The sequence below is a fragment of the Cololabis saira genome, chromosome 6 (assembly GCF_033807715.1).
Source record: "Cololabis saira isolate AMF1-May2022 chromosome 6, fColSai1.1, whole genome shotgun sequence".
Taxonomy (NCBI): Eukaryota; Metazoa; Chordata; class Actinopteri; order Beloniformes; family Belonidae; genus Cololabis; species Cololabis saira.
The window spans coordinates 2,731,113-2,756,051 of record NC_084592.1 but is presented as its reverse complement, the minus strand read 5'-3'; the positions used below and the strand labels follow the sequence as shown (position 1 = coordinate 2,756,051).

The following is a 24,939-nucleotide window of genomic DNA, read 5'->3' as shown; positions in this document are numbered from 1 at the left end:
TCCCCTGTTCATACAATCACGTAATCACATAGTTCACATCGGACTGTGGCCCACCATATTTTTAAACTTTAAATCATGCTTTTTATGGATGTTTTAATGTCTTTGTATAGCACCGTGAATCACCTTGTTGTTGAATTGTCCCATATAAATAGAATTGCCTTGCCATTCCTTGATTGAGTGTTAAAGTAATTCATGCAATGTATCTCTAAGGCACAGGTGTCAAACTGAATCCCAGAAGGGCCGGTGTCCTGCATGTTTTAGATGTTTCACTGCTTTAACACACCTGATTCTAATTAATCATCGTCACCAGCTTGTCATCAAAGTCTGGATAGTTCTGTTGATGACACAGTCACTTGTATCATGGTGCAATTAAACAGGGAAACATCTAAAACCTGCAGGGACACCGGCCCTCGAGGACTGGAGTCCGACACCCCTGCTCTAAGGTTTCTGCAGTCATTGGATGCCTGCCATGCTTTTAGGGTTAACCCTTCCTCAGATAAAGGTGTTAACATGAGGGCTCCTCAAAGGGAGCATCTGGAAAATATGAATGTTTATGAATGTCAGACTGTAAACTGCACATTGCAGGTTCATTAGTTCACTAAGGATATGGAAAAGTCATATTCAGTCATTGATGATGGCAGGTTTGCATAAATCCTTGTAACAATGAATGTAGTTTGTGTATAATTCTTAAGGACAGTGAAGATTTTTTTGTCTTGCTATTTTTTTCCCCTTTCAGGGTCCTAAAGGTGGGTACTTTGGAGTGGTACCATGACAACGTCCGCGCCCGTTTCAAGCGCTTTGGTAGTGCCAAAGTACTGCGATCACTCTTCAAAAGGTTAAGTGGAGAACACCTCAGTGGTGAGTAGTCCACTCATTTGGTTTTTATTTGTAGGTCTTAAATCCAGAATGATTTTATCTATACTCTACTTCTAAACATTAATATATGTTAAGTGAACTAGTCACACTCCTTTTGTTTGAAAACCACAGTAGTGACCATCGGAGAGATGAAGCCCCACTGACACATTTGAAACAGCCTAAAATTAACAGTTTTTTTCAGACAGCTGCAAAGTTCAAACTGTGTGGATCAATGTAGAAAGTAGTTCAACTCAGAAGTCCAAATGCAGTTGAAGTTTTTTCATTTACTTTGAAGGGGCTCTCTGTAAAAAATGTCCATGTTTCCATTATTTCTGTACAAGCCTTAAGGGATGGCTTTCAGTTAAAGTTTCAGTCTGCCAGAGTGACAGAGCACAACCTTGAAGTCATGGAACTCTGCTTTACCTTTAATCCTCACTCAATGACACGTTCCACTAAGATCAAGCAGCTGCACACTTTACTGCAACTGCATATAAAATCTTCACTACTCTTTCTCAGTTGTGTTCATGTGAAACACTGAGCTCCAAAAAGATAGAGAACACAGAGAACCATGGGTGCCCATTATTTGCCGTGAAAAACAAAGTGGATGATTTTTCCACACTCATATGAAAAAAATTTATTAAATATCAACCTTTTATCAGTAGGATGGGAGGTTGAAGGATCATATCTCCTTCACCAAGATAAACATTTCATACACTGCAAAATAGGGTCTACTTAGAAGTTCATCACTCTATATTTTTGAAAATATCAAATGTAACGATGATCATATTCCTGCCATAGTTTGTCTGATCAACTTCAGACTCACCACAAACACTGGTAACCCTTCACTCACGTAAATGTCATTCAGATTGGTCAAATGGAACACATTCAATGACATTTTTTAAATTTGGACACTAAATATATATTCGACTATCCACCGGATAATCAAACCTCAGGTTGAGGAGGAGCAATATGGTTTTCATCCTGGCCCTGGAATGGTCGACCAGCTCTACACCCTAATCAGGGTCCTGGAGAGGGCATGGGAGCTGCCCAACCTGTCCACATGTGCTTTGTGGACTTGGATAAGGCATTCAAATGTGTTCCTTGGGGACTCCTGTGAGGGGTTCTCTGGGAGTATGGGAGGAATGCAGGAATCGCTTATATGGGCTGTCCGGTCCATCTACATCCTGTGTCAGAGCTTGGTCCACATTTTCAAGTTGGAATCCTTTCCCGTGGGGATTGGACTCTGATAAGGCTGCCCTTTGTCATCGATTCTGTTCATTAGTTTCATGGTCAGAATTTGTAGGCGCAGCCGACGGGTGGAGGGGGTCTGCTTTGGTGGCCTCAGAAGTGGGTGTCCACTTTTCGGAGATGGCGTGGCTCTGTTAGCTTCATCAGGTCAAGACATTTCAATTCTCGCTGGAGTTGTTCACAGCAGACTTTAAAGCAGCTGGGGTGGGAGTCAACACCTCCAAATCTGAGACCATGGTCCTCAGTCGGAAGAAGTGGAGTGCCCTCTCCCGGCAGGGAATCAGATACTGCCCATAATGGAGGAGTTTAACTATCTCTGGGTCTTGATGTGTGAAGGAAGAATGGAGCGGGAAATTGATTGGTGAATCAGTGCGGTGTCCGCAGTGATGCGGGTTCAGCAATGATTCAATTCAATTCAATTTTATTTATATAGCGTCTAATACAACAGATGTTGTCTCTAGACGCTTTCCAGAGATCCAGAACATGAACATAAACATAAACATAAACATAAACATAAACCCCCGAGCAATTATTATATAAACAATGGCAGGTAAAAACTCCCTTAGTGGGAGAAAAGCCTTAAGCCAAACAGTGGCAAGGAAAAACTCCCCTTTAGGAGGGAAGAAACCTTGAGCAGGACCAGGCTCATAAGGGGGGACCCTCCTGCCGAAGGCCAGACTGGGGGAGTCAGGGACGTCGACAGCACACAGCAGGCAGGTGGAAGCAGCAGCGGGATGACCAGAGGTGGGGGGGGGGGGGGGGGGGGGGGGGTCAGCAGCACACAACAGTCATGTGGAAGCAGCAGCGGGATGACCAGAGGGGGGGGGGGGCGTCAGCAGCACACAACAGTCATGTGGAAGCAGCAGCGGGATGACCAGAGGGGGGGGGGGGGGTGCAGGCAGGCGGAAGCAGCAACAGCAGACATCCACGTAGGCAGGTGGAAGAAGCAATGGGATGACCAGAGGGGGGGGAGGGCCGGGAACACAGGCCAGAACGCAGCTCCTGAGGCTCCGGCCTGCAAACATACACAAAAGAGAAAAAAAGAAAAAAGGGGGGCCGGCACAAGAAACTACAGGAACAATGGACAAAAATGATAGCTATGAGATATTTATAATAAATAAAAATGGTAATGGAGAAGAGAGGCAGGGAAAAGGAGAGGAGAAGAAGGGTGAGAGGCACCGCCCAGCGGATCATGTCGGTGCCCCCCTGCAGCATAAGCCTATAGCAGCATATCTACCGCGAAGCTATATTTGAGACTAACTATTATAGTTTTGTTCTATAGCTGCGACAATGACTACTGACTCTAACACACTAAAGTTTACACTACCTAGAGATTTACCAACACCAGCTAGAGGTTTACTTAACACTAACTATAAGCTTTACTAAACAGAAAGGTTTTAAGTTTAGTTTTAAAGGTGGAGGTGGTGTCAGCCTCCTTAACCCAGATTGGAAGTTGGTTCCAAAGTAATGGTGCCTGATAGCAGAACGCCCGCCCTCCAAATCTACATTTAGATACTCTAGGAACTACGAGTAAACCTGCACCCTGGGAGCGGAGAGCTCGGCCAGGAACATAAGGCACTATCAAATCTTGTAAATACTGCGGAGCTAAGCCGTTTTGGGCTTTATATGCAAGTAATAAAATTTTAAATTGAATTCTGAATTTTACAGGTAGCCAATGGAGCGACGCTAACACTGGAGAGACGTGGTCTCTCCTGCTAATTCCTGTCAGTACTCGTGCTGCTGCATTTTGGATCAGCTGGAGCCTATTCAGCAAATTACTTGGACATCCTGCTAACAACACATTACAGTAATCCAGTCTAGAAGATACAACGCATGAACTAGTTTCTCTGCATCCCTCTGCGAGAGGATTTTCCTAATTTTTGCAATATTACGGAGATGGAAAAACGCTATTTTACAAACCTGATTAACATATGGTTTAAACGACAAATCCTGATCGAAAACAACACCAAGGTTTCTCACAGTTGCACTGGAAGCCATCGCAACACCATCTAATCCCTTCCTAAGATGCTCTGGACCAAGAATGATAACCTCTGTTTTATCTGAATTTAGAAGCAAGAAATTTCTGGACATCCAGTCCTTGATGTCCCTAAGACATCATCTATCGTGATGATCTATCGTGGTGATGAGGGAGCTGAGCTGAAAGGTTAAACTATTGATTTACCAGTCGTTGTACGTTGCCACCTTCACTTATGTTAACGACCTGTGAGTAGTGACCGAAAAAACAAGGTCACGCCAGAAATACCTTCCTCTGCAGGGTGTCCAGGTTCTCCCTTAGATATAGGGTGAGTAGCTCAGTCATCCGGGAGGGGCTCAGAGTAGAGCCGCTGCTCCTCCACATCGAGAGGAGCTAGATGAGGTGATACGGGCAGCTTGTAAAAATGCCCCCATGACGCCTCCCTGGTTAGGTCTTCATGGGTATAAATATTCAGTTTAGCTAAAGCTACTACAAGTAAAACGACAGGTTACTGTTGTCTTGCAACTGTGTACTGATTACAGATCATGACAAGAAAAATAAATGTTTGTAGTGATGTGCCTGTAATATGTCTGCATACCCCTGAGAAAGTAGGTAGTTGTGCCAATGGCTATCCCAACCGGCATCACAGCAAATAACAATGAGACAGTAATAAGAGGAAACCAACAAGAGTCTGATGACACATCCATCCATCCATTTTCTATACCTACTTAATCCTGTACAGGGTCACAGGAGTCTGCTGGAGCCTATCCCAGCTCAGTACGGGGGTATAGGCAGGGCTAGTATGTGAAGATCATTTACATGTATTTTCTTTACATCAGACAAAATGTACTTATTCTTGCTGCTGTTTTCTGCCTTCCAGATGATCATGACTTTGACATCCAGAGCATGCCTGAAGTCCACAGTAAGTATAAAGAAAAAAACCTGTCGGGACCTAGATAGCTTAGTGAATTGAGCAGGTGCCATTTACAGAGGCCAATACTCTTGTGCCGGCAATACAGTTTCATATCTTGGCCTTTCACTCTTTGCTGTGTGTCTTTCTCCCTCTTTCCCTACCTGCAACTAGCACCACAAAATCTTTAAAAAAAATAAGATAAAAAACTGTCCAATTCACCAGAAGTAGCACTCTTTTAGGTGTACCAGGTGTACTCAATAAAGTTTTGTGCAACAAAATTATCAAAATGAATAAATCAAAATGGGGCACCCCCTGAATGTCAGGAATTAATAACCAAACAGCACAATCGGTCTATAAATAACTGTTATTCTATGCGTGCCAGCCTGTCACCAGGGGTGGCGCTATAGAGTAACAGAGAAGGAAGGAGTCTGAGCATAGACCTTTGCAGCCAATAAATCTTACAAATATATGCAAACAAACCACAAGTGACTTCTCTCATTCAAATTAATCAGAAATTATTTACAGAGATATTAAAGATGGTGAGACATCAACAATTGGAATAAATTCTGATATCTAAACTACACATAAGCAAACAACTAACTAAACATGAAACAGTGTGGCTGTGACAAGATTCTGTTCATACACGTGTGAATTGTAGAAATGGCCGATGAAGTCACGTTGTGATTGAGTCTCGCATGATTCAAAATGCTGGATGAGATTTCATCACACCCAGTGAGAACAAAGGAAATCAGAGGCAAGCAGCGAGGTGCAGGCGTCCTGAGAATTTCGGTTAGACTTCCAACTCCCAGCTCAAGTAAGAATTGTTACAGGCCTGCAATGTAGGAAATTGGGTAACCAATCCTTTTAAACTTTGTTTTTTCTTTAAATGCAAACAAAATAGTAAAATCATAAAATTACTTCTTCATTCCAAAACAAGGATGATTTTATTTCTGCTACTTTTTATATATTTATTTATATTGACTTAAACTCATAAACTCATAATGTCATTCATTACAGAAAGACGATGGTAAAGAGACATCGTGTGCTGGGATCAGGGACACTAGATCTCTACCCACCACACATTTATGGACTTCTGACATGTGCAAGGACGGATTATCATGACCACGGGCCCTGGACACAAACTCACTATGGGCCCCTACCTACAATAATATCCTACGTGCACGGTGCATGCCCTCCCCAATCACTCAGTTTGGTCACACAATGGCGCAGAGAATCCACAATCACACCGTGTGATTGTGGATGGCGGAGTGGCGGAGCGTGGGTCTCAGTACCGAGGGGGCGGAGCATTCTCCATGGGCCCTTATGATAGTCATTTTAACGTTCAACAACACCTCATCCTACCCCTCAAACAACATTTATTCTCACTTTTATTGAGCTAAGCCTATAGGCCTATGCTGCAGAAAGCAGAGTAAAGTCACAAACTTGTTCACACACACACACACACACACACACACACACACACACACACACACACACACACACACACACACACACACACACACACACACACACCGGCCTGACAGCTGTCAATCACACGGCGCTGAAAACTCAGTCACGGACTGACTCAGTTCCATCTTTGATACAGCTTAAATACAAAAAAAAAAACATTACACAATCTATTTAGATAGATATTGACACAGCGGTCTATAACATCATTTCTGAGCTCTATAACAGAGAATAGACTCGGCGGTCTCGTTGACAACAACACAAAGCTCATTCAAATAGGCAGGTGGTCAAGGCTACACAACATTCTTAGAAATTATTTATGAAGGTTACACTGACTCACCAATGGTAGTCTTCCATAAAACTCTGTACATGCTTAGTCCTCTTTTAAAGTTTAGCGCTCATCTCATGGCCGCAAATTTGCCGAGTCGGCAAATTGGCTCCAACTGTTAAGGCTGATTTATGGTTCCGCGTTAAACCAACGCAGCGACTACGGCGTAAGGTACGCGGCGATGCGCGGAGGCTCTGCGTCGATTTAACGCGGAACCATAAATCAGGCTTTCCAGCCAATCAGCGTTGGCTCACAGCCCTGATGCGTTCAGGACAGTTGTAAAGTAAGAATTAGTCTACACTGGCCGCACAATACACATTTTATCGTAATTATAGCCTACAATTTACGATTATATATGAACGTATCACACAAAACGGGGCCCTATCATTGGGCCCTATGAGCTTGTAAATTTATTTTAATTTACACGTAAAAAAAAAAAAAAAAATGTTTGAAAGCCGAGGGCCCCCATTGGCTCCAGGGCCCTGGGCACACGCCCACTTTGCCCATGCGGTAATCCGTCTATGGACATGTGTTAGGGCTTTCTTCATGACTCAACATACTGTTGTTTTTCTAAATTGTACTGTTTTGCCAACGTTTTAAAGAAAGGTCCCATGTACAAAAGAAATGTAAAAAGTATTGCAGCGCAAAGTACAAATTGTGCTGTGACATAATCTCATGTCTACCTTGATCGGAGAATCTGAGTGATTGCAAAAAAGTACCATTTGATTAGCTATTGATAAGGAAATGATAACACTTCTGTTCGAGTTATGAAAAATCTTCTCTCTATGTAAATCATTGTGTATTAATTCAGCTTCTAGATCTCTGGTATCATGTTGCTATGACAAGGACCCAAGTCCTTAACGCTGTTTCAGGTGGGAGGAGACAGGTTGAAACTCAGGGTTTATTTATGGTGAACCTGCCAATTACCATGATAACAGACTCAAAGTTATAGAGGGTATGCATTGACGTCACTTTCCCACTGGACCAGCCCCCTTACTCGCACTGAGTGGCAAAAACAGCTGCAACTAGTGGAGAAGACGGGATAACAGCTGATTATCGGCTTAAATTAAAGGCAGTTGGACTTGACAGTGACCCGTACAGTTACCCCAAGAACCAGTGGTCCATGGACATTAATATTTGGTACAGTTACCAAGAACCAGTGGTCCATGGACATTAATATTTGGTACAGTTACCAAGAACCAGTGGTCCATGGACATTAATATTTGGTACAGTTACCAAGAACCAGTGGTCCATGGACATTAATATTTGGTACAGTTACCCCAAGAACCAGTGGTCCATGGACATTAATATTTGGTACAGTTACCAAGAACCAGTGGTCCATGGACATTAATATTTGGTACAGTTACCAAGAACCAGTGGTCCATGGACATTAATATTTGGTACAGTTACCAAGAACCAGTGGTCCATTGACATTAATATTTGGTACAGTTACCAAGAACCAGTGGTCCATGGACATTAATATTTGGTACAGTTACCAAGAACCAGTGGTCCATTGACATTAATATTTGGTACAGTTACCAAGAACCAGTGGTCCATTGACATTAATATTTGGTACAGTTATCAAGAACCAGTGGTCCATGGACATTAATATTTGGTACAGTTACCCCAAGAACCAGTGGTCCATGGACATTAATATTTGGTACAGTTACCAAGAACCAGTGGTCCATGGACATTAATATTTGGACACCAATCCAGTTTCCTGATATTTATATGTACTTAATTTCTACGCCGGGGAAATACACGAAGCAAAGCTTGAAGATACAAAAGTCTTGACGCTTGGTCCGACTTCAAGGCAGGATTTGTTGTAGAAATTAAAGTGATGAGGACACCGAACTTTATGATTTGACCGTTTAACGTTAGCTACCCAAAAATCCAACATTACCTGATACAAAATGGGAACCTCAAATCCATGTTTCGGTGCCTGGAATCCAGTTGTTTCTGTGAATTGCAGCGATCCATTTGTCTCTCTTAAGATTATTTTTCGGCAGTCTGTAAAACGATAACTCCGATTTCTTGCTAAATCTATGAGTACAGTCGATCGCACAACAGCTCTTTCCCATTTTAGATATTTTCCAGTTGCTCAAACTGAAAGTTTACGCTGCCACTCAGTCTTTCTGCCACTCAGTCTTTCTGACACTCAGTCTTTCCGACACTCAGTCTTTCTGACACTCAGTCTTTCTGACACTCAGTGTGCGTAACCCGCTGTGAAGTCGCATCTGTGACGTCATGCGCATTCCCTCTATACTAGCCTTGCTTTCTGAAATATAAATCCAGGGTTTCTCCCAACTCAGTGTTACTCAGAGGGTCAATGTAACCTGCTTTTTGGAACACACCCCAGCTCACTGAGAACCTCCACTTTCAACAAAATATCAACACTTCCTGGATCAGACAATACAAAAGAGCACCTTAAAAAACTCTCTAAGCTGCTACTTACCTCAGTTAATGTGCCTTGTTAGCAGTTCACAATCAGTTATCTCTCAAAAACATCCTTCAATCTCTTTGCCTCGCTTTCCTGCTTTATACTATACTTTATAGTCTGGCCCTCAGCAGGAGGATCCCCCCTTATGAGCCTGGTCCTGCTCAAGGTTTCTTCCCTCCTAAAGGGGAGTTTTTCCTTGCCACTGTTTGGCTTAAGGTTTTTCTCCCACTAGGGGAGTTTTTACCTGCCATTGTTTATGTAATAACTGCTCGGGGGTCATGTTCTGGGTCTCTGGAAAGCGTCTAGAGACAACTCTGTTGTATTAGACGCTATATAAATAAAATTGAATTGAATTGAATTGAATACTAGACGCATGGGCAGGCTTGTCTTGTCTCTGCTGTGTCCGGGCAGCTTATACATGTCCACTATGTGCACTATGTACACTATGTGCTATACTATGTGCACGCTGTACAGCAAAATATGCATATATCTTCACGAAGTAGCAGACCACTTAGGGCTAACTGGAACTGGTATTTTATTACGAACCAGTCAAACATAACTGTATTCTGTCCCTGTTACTGTTATTCCTATATCACAGTATCTCTCACTGCTAGATGGTTTACTACTTTTATCATTATACCACGGCACAGATGAGGTCTGGTGGAGCCTATGCTCTCAATGTCCCTTTGTTTATGTGCTGGACCTTCTCTGTCAGATAGCCATTTCATTATTTTGCAGGAACCTAACAGCAAAGTAAAATCACACCTGTTTTGAATTTCATGCAGATATACTAGTTTCACAAACAATAACTGTTCATGATAAGATCAAATTGTGTTCTTATTGTGCCTTATTTTCTTATTCTGCGATTCTAACACTACCCTGCCTGTTCTCTGTCAGCAGATGGGTATGAAGAGCACTTCATGGACACAGCAGACTCACAACAATACAAAGCGGTATGGCTGAACATTTTCAAAGAATTAATTTTGCCTGACCTCACTGGACCTTAAATAAGTTTTTTCAACACAGCTGGTGTCATTATCACATTATTTTGACTTAGGTGAAGATCAGATCACATGTAATGTCGATGTCCAACAATTGTTCATATATTTTTTCTTACCAGTTCATCTATGAGTCAGACAGACATATTAATTGTTCTTGTGATTCACTGACATACCTTTGTGTGTACTTTTTAAAAAAACAACATGATTTTAAATATTGATGAAGCTTGCATTATAAGCATATTAAATAGTTTTCATCACCAACCAGAGTATTTTGTCATCTGTCACGGGGGTAGAAACAGTTTGTTCGTCACTATGTTATTTCTGCTGGTGATGGTGTTTCTTTTCTGCTTTCCAAAGATGAAAAAGACCAAAAGACGGTTAACTGTTGATCCCTATGATGTCATACTGGGATGTGAAAACTCCAGCAACTCAAGAGGACAGACGGATCAGGTAGAATATGGCAAATTAACCACTACCACTATTTCCTAAAACAAGACTAATCTGGTTGTCATTATGTGCATGGCGCTATCTGTCTGTTTGCATCTATTCGTTCTGTCTGACAGCTGTGACAGACCGCACTGTCACTCTTCATTCATGTGTGTGGTGGGCGTTTCCACTAGCAGGAGTTCACGGTAAATCTGCTAGACAGGAACCTCTAACTGGGCTGACCATCATCCCAGCCCCTTCAGCCAACGTGGCTCCATTACAATGTGGCGCCACACAAGAACATTTATCTGAAAAATAGGACAGTCAACCACCACATTGGCAGTAATGTGAATTTTTTGCTCTTCACAAATGAGTAATTTGTGATAAAAATGGGACAGACAAGAGGAAACACGTACACAACAGATGTTATTTGCGTTTTTTTTTTAAACATACATCACAGTCATAGCGATTGACATTAAAAGAAACCAACAGCCAGACCTCTATATTGCAATATGGCAGCAAGACCTGAACCGACTCGTTGGTCCATCCGTAATGTTTTCATGTAGGCTACTCTTAACTGTATCAAATCTACTCTTAACGAAATGTCTCTGGTCCAAATGCTTAAATGATTTGTATTGAACATAATTTAGAAATCCTGATAGACAGAGACCCCCTTTTAGAAGGTTCCTGTTGGCCAACTTGAGTATCTCTCCTACTACAGGGCCATTTTTCGCCCCGTAAAGGTTTCTGACGGCCACTTTTACAGGGCTGTTCCTGGTAATGGAGATAAAGAGACATCTTTCACTTAAACATTGTAAAATCATTATAATTACCAATAATGGTACAGTTTTTACCCCTCCTTGAACCGCCACCTTACTGTGGTGGAGGGGTTTGTGTGCCCGACTGATCCTAGGAGCTATGTTGTCGGGGGCACTTACGCCCCTGGTAGGGTCTCCCATGGCAAACAGGTCCTGGGTGACGGGCCAGACTAAGAGCAGTTCAAAGCTAATCATGGATAAAGTGAAATCAAGGACCGTTACGTCGCCCGGATCGGCGTCACCGGGGCCCCGCCCTGGAGCCAGGCCTGGGGTTGGGCCTCGCTGGCGAGCGCCTGGTGGTCGGGTCTTTGCCCGTGGGACCCGGCCGGGCTCAGCCCGAAACGGCGACTTGGGCCCGCCTTCCTGTAGGCCCACCACCGCAGGAAGGGCCGTGAGAGGCTGGTGCAATGTGGGCTGGGTAGCAGTCGTGGCGGGGTGCCTCGACGACCCAATCCCCGGACTAAAACCCTCACAGTGGGGACATGGAATGTCACCTCGCTGGGGGCGAAGGAGCCGGGGCTTGTGTGTGAGGTTGAGAGATACCGGCTAGAGATAGTCGGGCTCACCTCCACACATAGCTTGGGCTCTGGAACCCAGCTCCTTGAAGGGGGCTGGACCCTCCACTACTCTGGAGTTGCCCAGGGTGAGAGGCGACGTGCTGGTGTGGGCTTGGTTATAGCCCCTCAGCTCAGTCGCCATGTGTTGGAGTTCACCCCGGTGAACGAGAGGGTCGCTTCCCTGCGCCTTCGGGTCGGGAAAAGGTCTCTCACTGTGGTTTGTGCCTACGGGCCGAGCAGCAGTGGGGAGTACCCGGCCTTCTTGGGGTCCCTGGGAGGAGTACTTGATGGTGCTCCAACTGGAGACTCCATTGTTCTACTGGGGGACTTCAACGCTCACGTGGGTAAATACAGTGATACCCGGAGAGGCGTGATTGGGAGGAACGGCCTCCCCGATCTGAACCCGAGCGGTGTTTTGTTGTTGGACTTCTGTGCTAGTCGCAGCTTGTCCATAAAGAACACCATGTTCAGGCATAAGGGTGTCCATCAGTGCACGTGGCACCAGGACACCCTAGGCCGGAGGTCAATGATCGACTTTGTTGTCGTTTCATCTGACCTTCAGCCGCATGTCTTGGACACTCGGGTGAAGAGAGGGGCTGAGCTGTCAACTGATCACCACCTGGTGGTGAGTTGGATGCGCTGGCGGAGGGGGAGGTTGGACAGACCGGGCAGACCCAAACGGATTGTGAGGGTCTGTTGGGAATGTCTGGCTGAGCCTAGAACCCGGTGGTGGACACCGGAAGTACAGGATGCCTTCAGACTGAAGAAGGAGTCCTACCGGGCTATGTTGGCCGGTGGGACTCCTGACGCAGTAGATAGGTACCGGCAGGCCAAGCGAGCCGCGGCTCGCATTGCCGGCAGTAAATCAGACTTGTTCCCGGTGCATGTTGGACTCCGGCAGGGCTGCCCTTTGTCACCGGTCCTGTTCATAATTTTTATGGACAGGATTTCTAGGCGTAGCCAGGGGCCGGAGGGGATCCGGGGATCCGGTTTGGGAACCACAGGATTTCATCTCTGCTTTTTGCAGATAATGTTGTCCTGTTGACTTCATCGGACCGGGACCTTCAGCATGTGCTGGGGCGGTTTGAGGCCGAGTGCGACGCGGCAGGGATGAGAATCAGCACCTCCAAATCCGAGGCCATGGTTCTCCATCGGAAAAGGGTGGCATGCCTTCTCCGGGTGGGTGGAGAAGTCCTGCCTCAGGTGGAGGAGTTGAAGTATCTCGGGACCTTGTTCACGAGTGAGGGAACGATGGAGCGTGAGATTGACAGACGGATCGGTGCAGCGTCCGCAGTTATGCGGTCGATGTAACGGACCGTCGTGGTGAAGAGGGAGCTGAGTCGAAAGGCGAAGCTCTCGATTTACCGGTCAATCTACGCACCTACGGTCATGACCTATGGTCATGAACTTTGGGTAGTGACCGAAAGGACAAGATCGCGGATACAAGAGATGAGACACCGAGATGAGTTTCCTCCGCAGGGTGGCTGGACGCTCCCTAAGAGATAGGGTGAGGAGTTTGGTCACCCGGGAGGAGCTTGGAGTTGAGCCGCTGCTCCTTCACATTGAGAGGAGTCAGCTGAGGTGGCTTGGGCATCTGTACCGGATGCCTCCCGGACGCCTCCCTAGGGAGGTGTTCCGGGCATGTCCCACCGGGAGGAGACCCCGGGGAAGACCCAGGACACGCTGGAGAGACTATGTCTCTCGGCTGGCCTGGGAACGCCTTGGACTCCCCCCAGAAGAGCTGGAGGAAGTGTCTAGGGTGAAGGAAGTCTGGGCATCCCTGCTGAGGCTGCTGCCCCCGCGACCCGGGAACGGACAAGTGGAAGCAGATGAGTGAGTGAGTGAGTGAGGGTACAGTTTTTACTGTAGCTTACTCATACTGCAGTACTCACCGAATGAAATACTGGTACCAAGCATTACCAGTACTCGATACCCATCGAGTGACTGTCTATTTCATGAGACTCCCACTTCCTTGAACTGTCTTACAAATAACAACAAACAGTGTAATTGCTTGAAATAATCAAGAGAGGAATTGTTGCAGTTTTGGGAACATCAGAGATACTTATACAAAACAAATAAATGGGAATAAAAAGTCATTCAGATGTCAGCAGGAATATTTCAACCAGTGGCACATGTAACTGGTATGTTGGTCCAAATGTCCAAAATGTAGTTTTTTCATATGAGACTGTATAACTCAGGCCTGTTTAATTTGATGGGCATGATCCAATGTGATCATCATGGTATACTGCAATGGAGGACTATCTAAATATAAGGACTAAACCCTTACATATTTTTTTTATATGTTAAGGGTTTTTACATAAATACTTCTGAACTCTAACCATGTATTTCATATCTTGTAACATGACCATGTGCCGAAGAATAGTATATAGAAATATATATTTCTATACATTAGATAATCTTTTTTTTTTTTATAAAAAAGTGTAGTTCAAAGTGTGTTGCTCAAAGATTCCAATAAGGCACATCATGCCAGAAGAGAGGATTGGGTTTATGTTGTGCTGTTTCCTCGCCCTAAACCAGCTAGAAGAGACCTAAAGATATTGTTTAAAAGGTATTTAGTGTATCTATATGGGATTTTAACCAAAACATATCACTGACATTTCATTAATACTGGAAAATTATCTGGAAACATTGTGAAAGTGTCTTATTAACCCGCTATAACCATTAGACAATGAGTGACTTATGAACTCTGGATCTAGTTACTGTCAAAGCCTGATGGTAATATGCTCTCAAGAGCTCATTTGTGCTGTCTGTTTTCAATCCTCACCCCCAGGACCAAGGCGACTGTGACCTCATGGATGTGGACACAGGCACAATGGAGTCAGGGATTGCCGAATCTGACATGGCCGCCGCTTTTCACCAGATTGAAGTGCAGCACAAAGATGTGGATGTAGAGAAGTCTTCACAACATGGTAGAGTTTTCAATGCATTACAACATCTTCTGTTCGTAGGAAATCACAGTGATGCTTTGATACATTCAGGGATGCATACATTACAAAGCCTTACAAAATGCTAGATATGTGAAAAGAAAAAGGGGAAAGGCCTAATAAATTTGAGTGAGTATAGATGGGTCAGAGCCCCGGGCTTTCCTATTGGTTGACTTTTCCTTCCTATTGGCTACTTAAAAACCATTTTTATTCCATTAGCCTTCACGTAAAAATAGTAGATAAATCATTTGGGAAAACATCAACTGGAGGACTAAAACATGATTTATTTTTCCACATAGCTTACCAAAATGTTATATAATAACACTACCAAAATGATAAGTGGTGATGGAGGATTTTTTTCTGCAGTGGTGTAGGTCGCATGACTGGGCTTTTTTTTTTTACTTCCTAGTTGTAGCTCAGACAGAGCGGTGGAGCAAACAAAGCATCCATTACGTGAATTGGAGCAGATAACTGTTGAGCAACACTAATATTTACATCAATTTATCTTTCTACCCATCTTATAAACAATGAAAATAAATATACAATGAAATATTGCACATTGCCTCAGCCTGCAATAAAACAGTGGTCAATTCATGATACTGGCTCATCTCCTAATTTTTATACCTAATAATACAATGTCAGTGTCGTTCACACGAGACAACAATATTGAAGAATTTATGGATTTCACGCTGTGATCAGTGATCGGCAATATAAGGATACTGGTTTTGGTGATCGGCCCTCAAAATCCTGATCAGTGCATCTCTGATCGGTGTACAAGGAGTACTCCTCCCGCAGAGCCCGACAGAGAGCTGAATAACGATCTCTTGTTCAAGGTGGAAGGGTTTCAAGGAATACATGAACATTCCTGGCCGTGGTCTTCCAGATTAACTTCATTTTCTCCCGGGAGGAGGCCCGCAGGAGGTCGAGCAGGGGCCATTCAACCTCCCACAGATAGTCATCAATGTTGGATTCTCTATTATGCGGTCGAAACGTTTGATGTCCCTCGCCAGGGACTCTATCTGATGCGTGCGAAGACCGTGGCCGTAAGTTAGGGCTGGTCCATCGCTCTCATCGTCTGAGCTTTCCCAATGATGGTGGTCCCCATAACGTGGGAGGGGTTGTTCTCTCTTGTAGGGCCGAGACGGAGTTCTTAGCCGAGGGCCAATAAGCGAGTGGGAACCCCGACGGGGCTCCGGGTCAAGAAATTGCATGGTACTTGAGGCCTGGTGACGGATTCAACTCGGCCGAGGAGTTGGCCAGCATATCCCGAGTAGTGTGGCCGAGGATCCTTCCAGGAATGATTGTTTCCGCGCAAACCGTTTGTCTAGCCAAGGAGTCGCGGTAGGCATCCCAGGTTACAAAGCTCAGGAGCTATGGAGCTACCCGATCCCTTGCGTCATATCCCAGGTTTGCAGGGGTATCGAACTGAGACTGCCTCTTTTCCTGGGAAATGTGTTTTTCTGCTGCTAGCTGTTTGGCATGCCAACAGGTGTCAGGGTATTCAGGGGGTTGAGAGTTAGCGGTTGGATTTGGGGTCCAGGTGCCAAAGCTGGTCCTTCATTCGGAACATCCTGCGCGGAGGGGTCATCGAACCCACCTACCTGGTCGGTCGGTGATTCCCCCCTCCCAATCCCTGTTGGCCCACAGGCATCCAGTGCTGCATCATCCGAGTTGCTCTGACGTGCTGATAGGATCTGTGCTTGCGCCATGCTCAACAGGCCTTTCTCATTTTCAACCTCTCTCTGCAAATCATGGTTTGCCAGTTTCTCCCATTATTATTTTTGTCGCAACTCATTAAGTTTGTCTACGTGTTCCGCAGCCTGCAGTTCGGCTTTACGTTGCCATAGGAGGGCCAACTGTCCCAAAACGTCGGCTATAAGGATTTCTTTGGTCGGGGTATGAACAAAGTTAACTAATGCTTGTATCCTGTTTTTGCAGGTTTGGAGGCTGTAGTTGTTTAACAAACTCTGTTCTTCTCTGGGTAGATTAATAAGACGTGCAACTACTTCTTGAACGTCTACAAAAGTTGAACTGGGGGTCGCTGTAGCTCCCCTTTCATGGTTTCCCGGGCTGGTCATCGTGGCTTATCGTGGGCCTAGGGGGGAATCAGGAGATGGAAGGGAACCTGGCGAACACTTCTTTTCAACCGAATATAGAATTTGTCTAGTGGTCCTTCTCACTCACCTTTGATCACCTCTAGTGGTTATGTGTCCTATGCGATGAGTCTTCTGGCCCTAATACACCACACAACAGTTCACAATCCAGATACCGGTGTCTGCAATTACTGCTTGGAAGTTCACCAAGAGATTAACACTCAGTAACTAAGTGTGCTAACGCTATCATCCAGTTAGACGAAACCAATACTGACAAAGAACAGTGAGAGATCAAACAAACTCCGATATATTCTTGTCTCAGAGAAGTTGGGGTATCAATTATTGTAAAGAATTTTCTTTTTTAAATAAAACCTAAATAAAATAAAATAAATGAAATTAAATTAAAAAATCAATTAAATCAATTAAAAAATATTACAATAAAAATATATATATTCTAAATTAATCAAATAAAAATAAAAACAATAATTCCAAATTAAATAAAAAACTAAACTTAAATAAAAAAAAAACTAATATAAAAAAAAGTTAAAATTAAAAAAATTAAATAACCAAAAAATGTTATTGTTAGTTTTTTAATCAAAATTATCCATCCATCCATCCATTCTCCACTGCTTATCTGGAAACGGGTCTCAGGGGCAGCAGCTCGCGGATACAAGCGGCCGAGATGAGTCAGGGTGGCTGGACGCTCCCTTAGAGATAGGGTGAGGAGTTCGGTCACCTGGGAGGAGCTCGGAGTCGAGCCGCTACTCCTTCACATTGAGAGGAGTCAGCTGAGGTGGCTTGGACATCTGTAACGGATCCTCCTGGACGCCTCCCTAGGGAGATGTTCCAGGCATGTCCCTCCTCTCTAGGGAGGTGTTCGTGGCATGTCCCACCGGGAGGAGACCCCGGGGAAGACCCAGGACAAGCTGGAGAGACTATGTCTCTCCGCTGGTCTGGGAACGTCTCGTACTCCTCTCGGAAGAGCTGTGTCTGGGGTGAGCGAAGTCTGGGCATCTCTGCTAAGACTGTTGCCCCCGCAACCCAGTTCCGGATAAGCGGTGGAAAATGGATGGATGGATGGATGGATATATATAAGAAGCACTGTCTAAATGTGTGTGAATTGGTGCATGAGGAATACAACGTATTTATTAGCACCTAATGTGACTTTTAAAACCACTACATAAGTGTGGACCATTTAAAATAAAAAAGATAACCCCTTAAGAGCACTCCTAAGTTGTACATATGCTGTTTTTCAGATGACTATGTGTACACAGAAAATCGGGCCACCTCATCTCGCTCCATCTCTCGGCTCAGCTACTCCTCATGCGGCAGTGCTGTGGGCCCCCGAGATTGCAACAGCTACCTACCAGGCCTTGATGACTCTGAGGGAGAGGACTCCTGCCAGCAGTACCCTATCTACCAGTCCCATCCAGGCCCCTGCAGCCACACTTCCCTGGAGAGCCTGAACTCAGCCATTGCTCCGCCTCAGGTATCTGATGTCAATTGTATTGTTATATTTTGTCTGTATGGGTTTAAAAATATTTTTAGGATTTTGTTTCATTCATTACACCCACCCATTAGAAGTTACACATGCATAATTCAGATTTTACAATGTTAAGCCCATTACACATCAAAATTCCAAAATTCCAAAATTCCACCCATACCTTTAAAAAATACCGAACAAAAGTTTAATATCTTGCCAAATCAGAACAAATAAGTGTTAATATCCATCCAGCTACATGTTAACCATTAAAACAACAGCCAGGTATATATAATTAAATGACACGACCAGTGTTCTGAGATGCTGGAGGGGTGTTCGCAGAGGATGCTGACTGACAGTTTAAGGGAAAACAGGCGGCAGAGTAATTAAATCTACCGTAACCTGGTTTTAACTACTAACCAAACTGCTTGGATTTGAAATCACAAACCCACTCCAAAGATATTAATTATCTCAGTCACCTTCCAGCTGTGGTTTGAGACTGCTCTCACAGGTGCACCTTAGTCTGTTTATAACAAATTTGAGTGGATTTTCTTTGTTGGTGTAGTTTTCTTTGTCCGGAGTGAATGCAGTAAGTGAATCGCACTAGAGAACATATAGAAAATATAACATCTCTTTTCACTGCTATGCTGATGACAAGCAAATTTACATGCCATTAAAACATGACTCCCACTCTTTTAAATGTTTACTAGACTGTCTAGAGGACGTCAAAGCATGGATGGCTTTAAACTTTTTAAATTTTAATGAAAATAAAACTGAGGTTCTAGTTTTTCGTCCCAGTGCTGCCTGTGACTCATATGTAGATTTAGGCCCCATTGGACAACATGTCAAAGATACTGCCAAAAACCTTGGTGTAATTTTGGACCCTAACATTAAAATGGAGAAACAAATTAATGCAGTTATCAAATCTATTTTTTTCCAGTTGAGGATTTTATTTTATTTTATTATTTTTTTCCCCACATTCCGTTAAAATTTTTTCCATTTTCGGTTTTTGACAATTTTTGACAATTTTTAATTTTTTTGCATTTTATGCAAATGTAACCCTAAGACAGTATATAAAGTAATGAAATATAGACAATTTATGCAATTATAACTGAAAACTTAAATGTTTTCATACTTTTAAACATATGTAAAGGCAAAAACATGGCACTAGTTATTCTCGTGTCCAACAAAACATTCCTTTCCATTTGAAGTGCAAGTGAAAAGAAATTGCAACAGCTCATGCAGTAAACAAATCATTGAAAATCACCAGCCATGAAGCACCTGGCCTTTTTCAGGTGTGTCATGACAAACCGTGTGTCCGATAACACAAGAAACCAAACAAGCTATACTACATATAGATAATATGAACTTCATTGAACTAATAAAACATTTTGAATTATAAGCTGAAATATCCAAAGCACTGAACACTGGTTGTGCACGGTCGGGCGTGTGTATGAGTGTGTCCGTGTGTTACGTGTATGGCGTGTATGGATCTGCAAGTTTTGCCAGCACACGGTTGACTGGACACGAAAGGATTCGTGCGAGGAAATTTTACAGAGTGAAAAGCATAAACGTTACAACAAAGAGGCTGATGATCATGTACTTCAACGGCGACGTCTGTAATAGGTGGAATCGACGCACCTTCTTACATCTCAGGTCTTTTAAATGACCATAGACTTTCTAGGGCTCTTAGGTCAGCTGACCAACTCCGCATAATAGTTCGTCCCTCCAGGCTAAGAGTAGGGGTGGCCGGGCCTTTGCAGTAACTGGTCCCAAACTCTGGAACGAAATCTCATCTTAAAACTCATTTTTATTCACTAGCATTTAACTCACCATGATTGTTTTATTTTATTTATGTGTTTTATGTTTTACATTGTGCTGTTTTGTTATTGTTGTCCAGCACTTTGGTCAGCTTGTGTTTTTAAAGTGCTTTGTAAATAAATGTGACTTGACTTGACATGACTTGAAATAGTGATTCATATGTGCTTGTATTTATGCTACGGCCACTTCTTATTCTTAGCTAGGTTTAAAAGGGGTACCACATGACAGCTGAGACATTGATCGAGGCTTTGCAAGTACTTGACCAAAAGAAGAAGTGAGTGCTGTGGTAGTGTGAATACAAGGTAAAACAAACGATGATGGAGAAAGTAGTGAGACATGTAACCTGGCCTGACGTTTCTAGACCCCTAGCTTGGTAAGAGATTAACCTCAGCTATTTGAATGTAGGGACAGCTCCACAAAAACCTGTTCTGCTCTCATTTGAGCTAGTGGTGTGACTCCTCCAAAGCCAACTTATCTGTTATGGTTTGATACTTCCTGTTTTATTTTGAAGCCCGTGTCTTTGTGTTTGAGTTCTTGTTTGACTTTCCTGTTTCCCATCGCCCCTGATCGTCTGCACCTGTGTCTCGTTAACCATCGTGTATATCTGGTCTTGTCTTTCCCTTTCTCCCTGCTGGTCCGTACTGTTTCCTCCCTCCGTGGTTTCCAAGTAGGGTTTTTGTGGTTTTTGGTTCTTGTTTGAGCTCTGGTTTGTTTGTATCCTGCTCAGTAGCACTTTTTGTTTGTTTTGATTAAATAAATCAGAATTTTTGGGAAACTCCTGCCTCCTGCTCTCCTACATCTGGGTCTGACTACAACCACCGTTTCCCTAACAGAACGGACCAGCCATTATGGACCCAGCAGGAGAGACTCTGGATCTGTGGGAGTTTTTCTACCCCAACAGAGTGGAGTTCTTCCACTGTATGGTGAAGAGGACAGGGACCTGTTGCCATCCAGCCTGTTCCGGTGAGGGTCCTGGATGCACCTCTTCCTGTTCCCGAGGTGGTCCCGGGCACACCCCAGCCTGTTCCCCCCCCTTCTGGGGAACACGCCTGGCCCGAGGGGGGGCCCAGGGGAAACGACAACGGCAGCGGCAGTCCCAGCCTGTTCCCGTGGTGGTCCTGGATGCACCTCTTCCTGTTCCCGAGGTGGTCCCGGACGCACTCAGCGCTGTTCCAGTGGTGGTCCCGGACACACTTCAGCTGACACCCAGGCCCCTGCCAAGGACCCAGTGTCCTCCTCAGCCGGCGCCGAGGACCCGGTGTCCCCCGAAGCCGGCCCCTCGGATTCAGTCCGCCCCGAAACCGGCCCCTCGGATTCTGTCCGCCCCGAAGCCAGCCCCTCGGATTATCTCCGCCCCGAAGTCAGCCCCTCGGATTCTGTCCGCCCCGAAGTCAGCCCCTCGGATTCTGTCCGCCCCGAAGTCGGCCCCTCGGATTCTGTCCGCCCCGAAGTCGGCCCCTCGGATTCTGTCCGCCCCGAAGCCGGCCCCTCGGATTCTGTCCGCCCCGAAGCCGGCCCCTCGGATTCTGTCCGCCCCGAAGCCGGCCCCTCGGATTCTGTCCGCCCCGAAGCCGGCCCCTCGGATTCTGTCCGCCCCGAAGCCGGCCCCTCGGATTCTGTCCGCCCCGAAGCCGGCCCCTCGGATTCTGTCGCCCCGTCCCTACAAACTGCCCAGTCCCGAGAACGCCCGTCTGCCCAGTCCCGAGAGTGTCACTCTGACCCATCTGCTCAGTCCCGAGAACGATTCTCTGACCCATCTTGCCGGTCTGCCAGGCCCCCAGGACAGCCCCCTGAACTTTCTTGCCGGTCTGCCCAGCCTAGTGCCCAGGGCCCCTGAGCTCTGACTATGTGTTGGTCTAGTTGGCGGAACCAGACCTCTAAATCAGTTAGCCTCGCCTCCAATGCTATGAAGGAACTACACTTAAAGGGGACCTATTATGGCATCTAATACCTATTTTAAACAGGCCTTGAATGTCTTAAAAACAAGCTTTTGATTTTTTTTTTTTTTTTGCTAAATAAATTTGAAATTCAGCCTCTGAGCCATGTCTTTAGCATCCCAGTCTCAAACCTCATTATCTATGCGGGACTCTGAGTGGGCAGGGCTCTGATAATGAGGCTCTGTGCTGATTGGCTGCCTGAATGATGCGTAGAAAATGGCGGAAGCTCCGGCCGGCGGAGTTAGTTGTTCTGGCCAGAGTTAGTTGTCGGCGTGGTTTTACACATCGCTCCCGTCGTTACGTAACGACGGGAGCAGAATCTGAATGGCTTGTACAAGCCACATCACACTGGACGGCTCATCCGGGCGGCTGTACAGACACTGCAGAATTTGGTTGCTTTCCTCCTTCTCTGAGTTGGCAGGCTGAGGGGAGACCACTTTATATATGTTAAAGTAAGAGAAAATGTGTTTTTCATAATAGGTCCCTTTTAAGACACTTACCGTCTTCGCTAAAGGAGGCAGAGAAATAGCTAAACATTGCACACACTGAGCGGTAAGAGGGAGAAATGGTGGGAGAAGAGGAGGCCATTGTAAGAACCTAGCAGACAGTGACACCAGGTTCAGTGACACCTTAAAAAGGTTGTTAGATTAGTCACGAGTCACTTGAAAAAAAAATCACAAGAGGGGTCTCAAAACTCGCCAAATATAGTCACAAAGTCATTAAAGCAGCACTACGTAACTTTTCCACCTTAATATCATATTTCCAGAGTCATTGTGATGGAACATCAACTTCCAACAGGTTTAATGAACCTCTGTCATGGTCTGAGGGGTCTGTATCACCTTCACTGGCACTATGTAACTTTGAGGAGCATGGTAGGAACCCTGCCACACTAAAAAACTACAAATCGTTACGACTTTGACTGCTTTACGGCATACGTCACTTCCCCCTCCTTCCCGATTCGCAGTCGAGACGAAAATGGGCGGGGCGTGGAGTGCAGCTCCGCAGAAGCTCTTATGCTCTTATGCTGTGTTGTGGCAGCAGCTCCACACAACAGACGTGGGGAAAAGATCCTAATGGTTTAACTTTTCAACGGTTTCCTGCTCGGAGGCAGAACCACGGAGACCAAGTATCTGATATAACAAAGTAAAAGAGTGAAAGAGTCGTCGGCTCGCTTTGGATCGCGGCTGTAACGACCAAACCTTCCACACAGTAAAGCCTGAATTATGGTTCTGCGTTAAATCGACGCAGACCTACGGCGTAGGGTACGTGGCGACGCGCAACGTACGGTGCGTGTCGCCGCGTACCTTACGCCGTAGGCTCTGCGTCGATTTAACGCAGAACCATAAATCAGCCTTAAAACACAAACACTCGGGGTCGGATCAAAACACGGGTTTTATTCCCCACTTCAGCTAAACGCAGTTGCTGGCCAGCTCTCTGCGGTGCAACTAACCCCAATCTTCAGATAAAACTAGTTTGTTGAGGAAAAAATATTAACTCTTATTTGTAGCTGCAGAGGAAAAAAATAATCTCACGAGGAAAACAAAAATATTGCTCACGCCTCGGAGCCTCTTCAACATAATATAGCAGTCAAAAAAAAAGAAAAGAGAAGTAAGAGGGATACAAAACATGTACTGTATGTTGTACTATTATACTAATTTATTGAAACACATGGGTCTTCAGTAGGGATTTCATATGGATCCAGACCGTTAATAATCATTATTTTCTACATATACTGCTCCCTGGCTTCCTTGTTTAAGGTATCCCGGTAAATTCCAGTTCCTTTCCAGCAGTTAAACATCTTTTTTTTTGCGTTCAGTCTGTTCACTTGGTGAAACAGAAAAGCGTCCCGTCTTCTATCAAAACAAATGCAACGACGGGACAGGAGTTTTCCGGCAGTACGCGCTGGTGCTCAGGGGAAACGTAGTGTTCTTTCTGGTAAAACAATACCGGTTTTGTCCAAAAGATGCCGCCAAACTCAGAAAAGCTGAAAGTTACGTTGTGCTGCTTTAAGTTGGTAACATTGACACCAGCACACTAGCTACAAATGCTACTCTAGGTTGAACGTTACCCCTACTCCATGCATGACAAAAAGGCAAGGCAAGTTTATTTGCATGGCACATTTCATGTACAAGGCAATTCAGTGGTTTACACAAAAGATTTTTTTAAATGCATTAAAAAATAAAAGAGCAGAAAATAAAAGCAGACAGACATAAGTTAAAAAGAATTTAAAAAATGAGATGCAAGAAATCTTTTGTTGATAATTTGAGCGAGTGGGAGCATAGGCTATAGATGTTAAACCCCAGAGGCCCCAGAATTGGACCTTGAGGAACTGCATGTAATTTTTGTTAGCTCTGATTTGCAGTTACCTAAAATCATAAATAAAAAGATTACTTATGTGGAAGGGAAGGTAACAGGCAGTCTAGCATTAGCATCATGGCAAGGGGCGGAGTCTATAAAAGGGGGCCTTTCTTCCTGCACTTAGACACACCTGAGAGAGAGCAGCTGAAGCCAAGGAACAAGATTCCAGTCACCTGCATGTCTCTGATTGGGGGAAGGGACAGTGTTAGCACATCTGCATAGGACAGACTTAACATATTTTATCGTGCCTTTAATTAGTCAATGAATGGGCCATCTT

At 44.7% G+C, this 24,939-nt stretch overlaps 1 protein-coding gene across 3 annotated transcripts in view; it reads left to right on the top strand.

The window, feature by feature from the left end:
* The window catches only part of mlphb (melanophilin b), a 60,977-nt gene that overhangs the window by 20,936 nt on the left and 15,102 nt on the right, over positions 1-24,939 (top strand). For 2 of the 3 annotated variants that reach the window (XM_061723039.1, XM_061723037.1), the window contains exons 4-9: positions 737-858; positions 4,959-5,000; positions 10,124-10,179; positions 10,585-10,677; positions 14,820-14,958; positions 18,323-18,555. In XM_061723039.1, coding sequence (XP_061579023.1) covers positions 737-858; positions 4,959-5,000; positions 10,124-10,179; positions 10,585-10,677; positions 14,820-14,958; positions 18,323-18,555 — 685 coding nt within the window. The remainder of the gene's footprint in view (positions 1-736; positions 859-4,958; positions 5,001-10,123; positions 10,180-10,584; positions 10,678-14,819; positions 14,959-18,322; positions 18,556-24,939) is intronic. The other variant, XM_061723038.1, reaches the window with a different exon arrangement.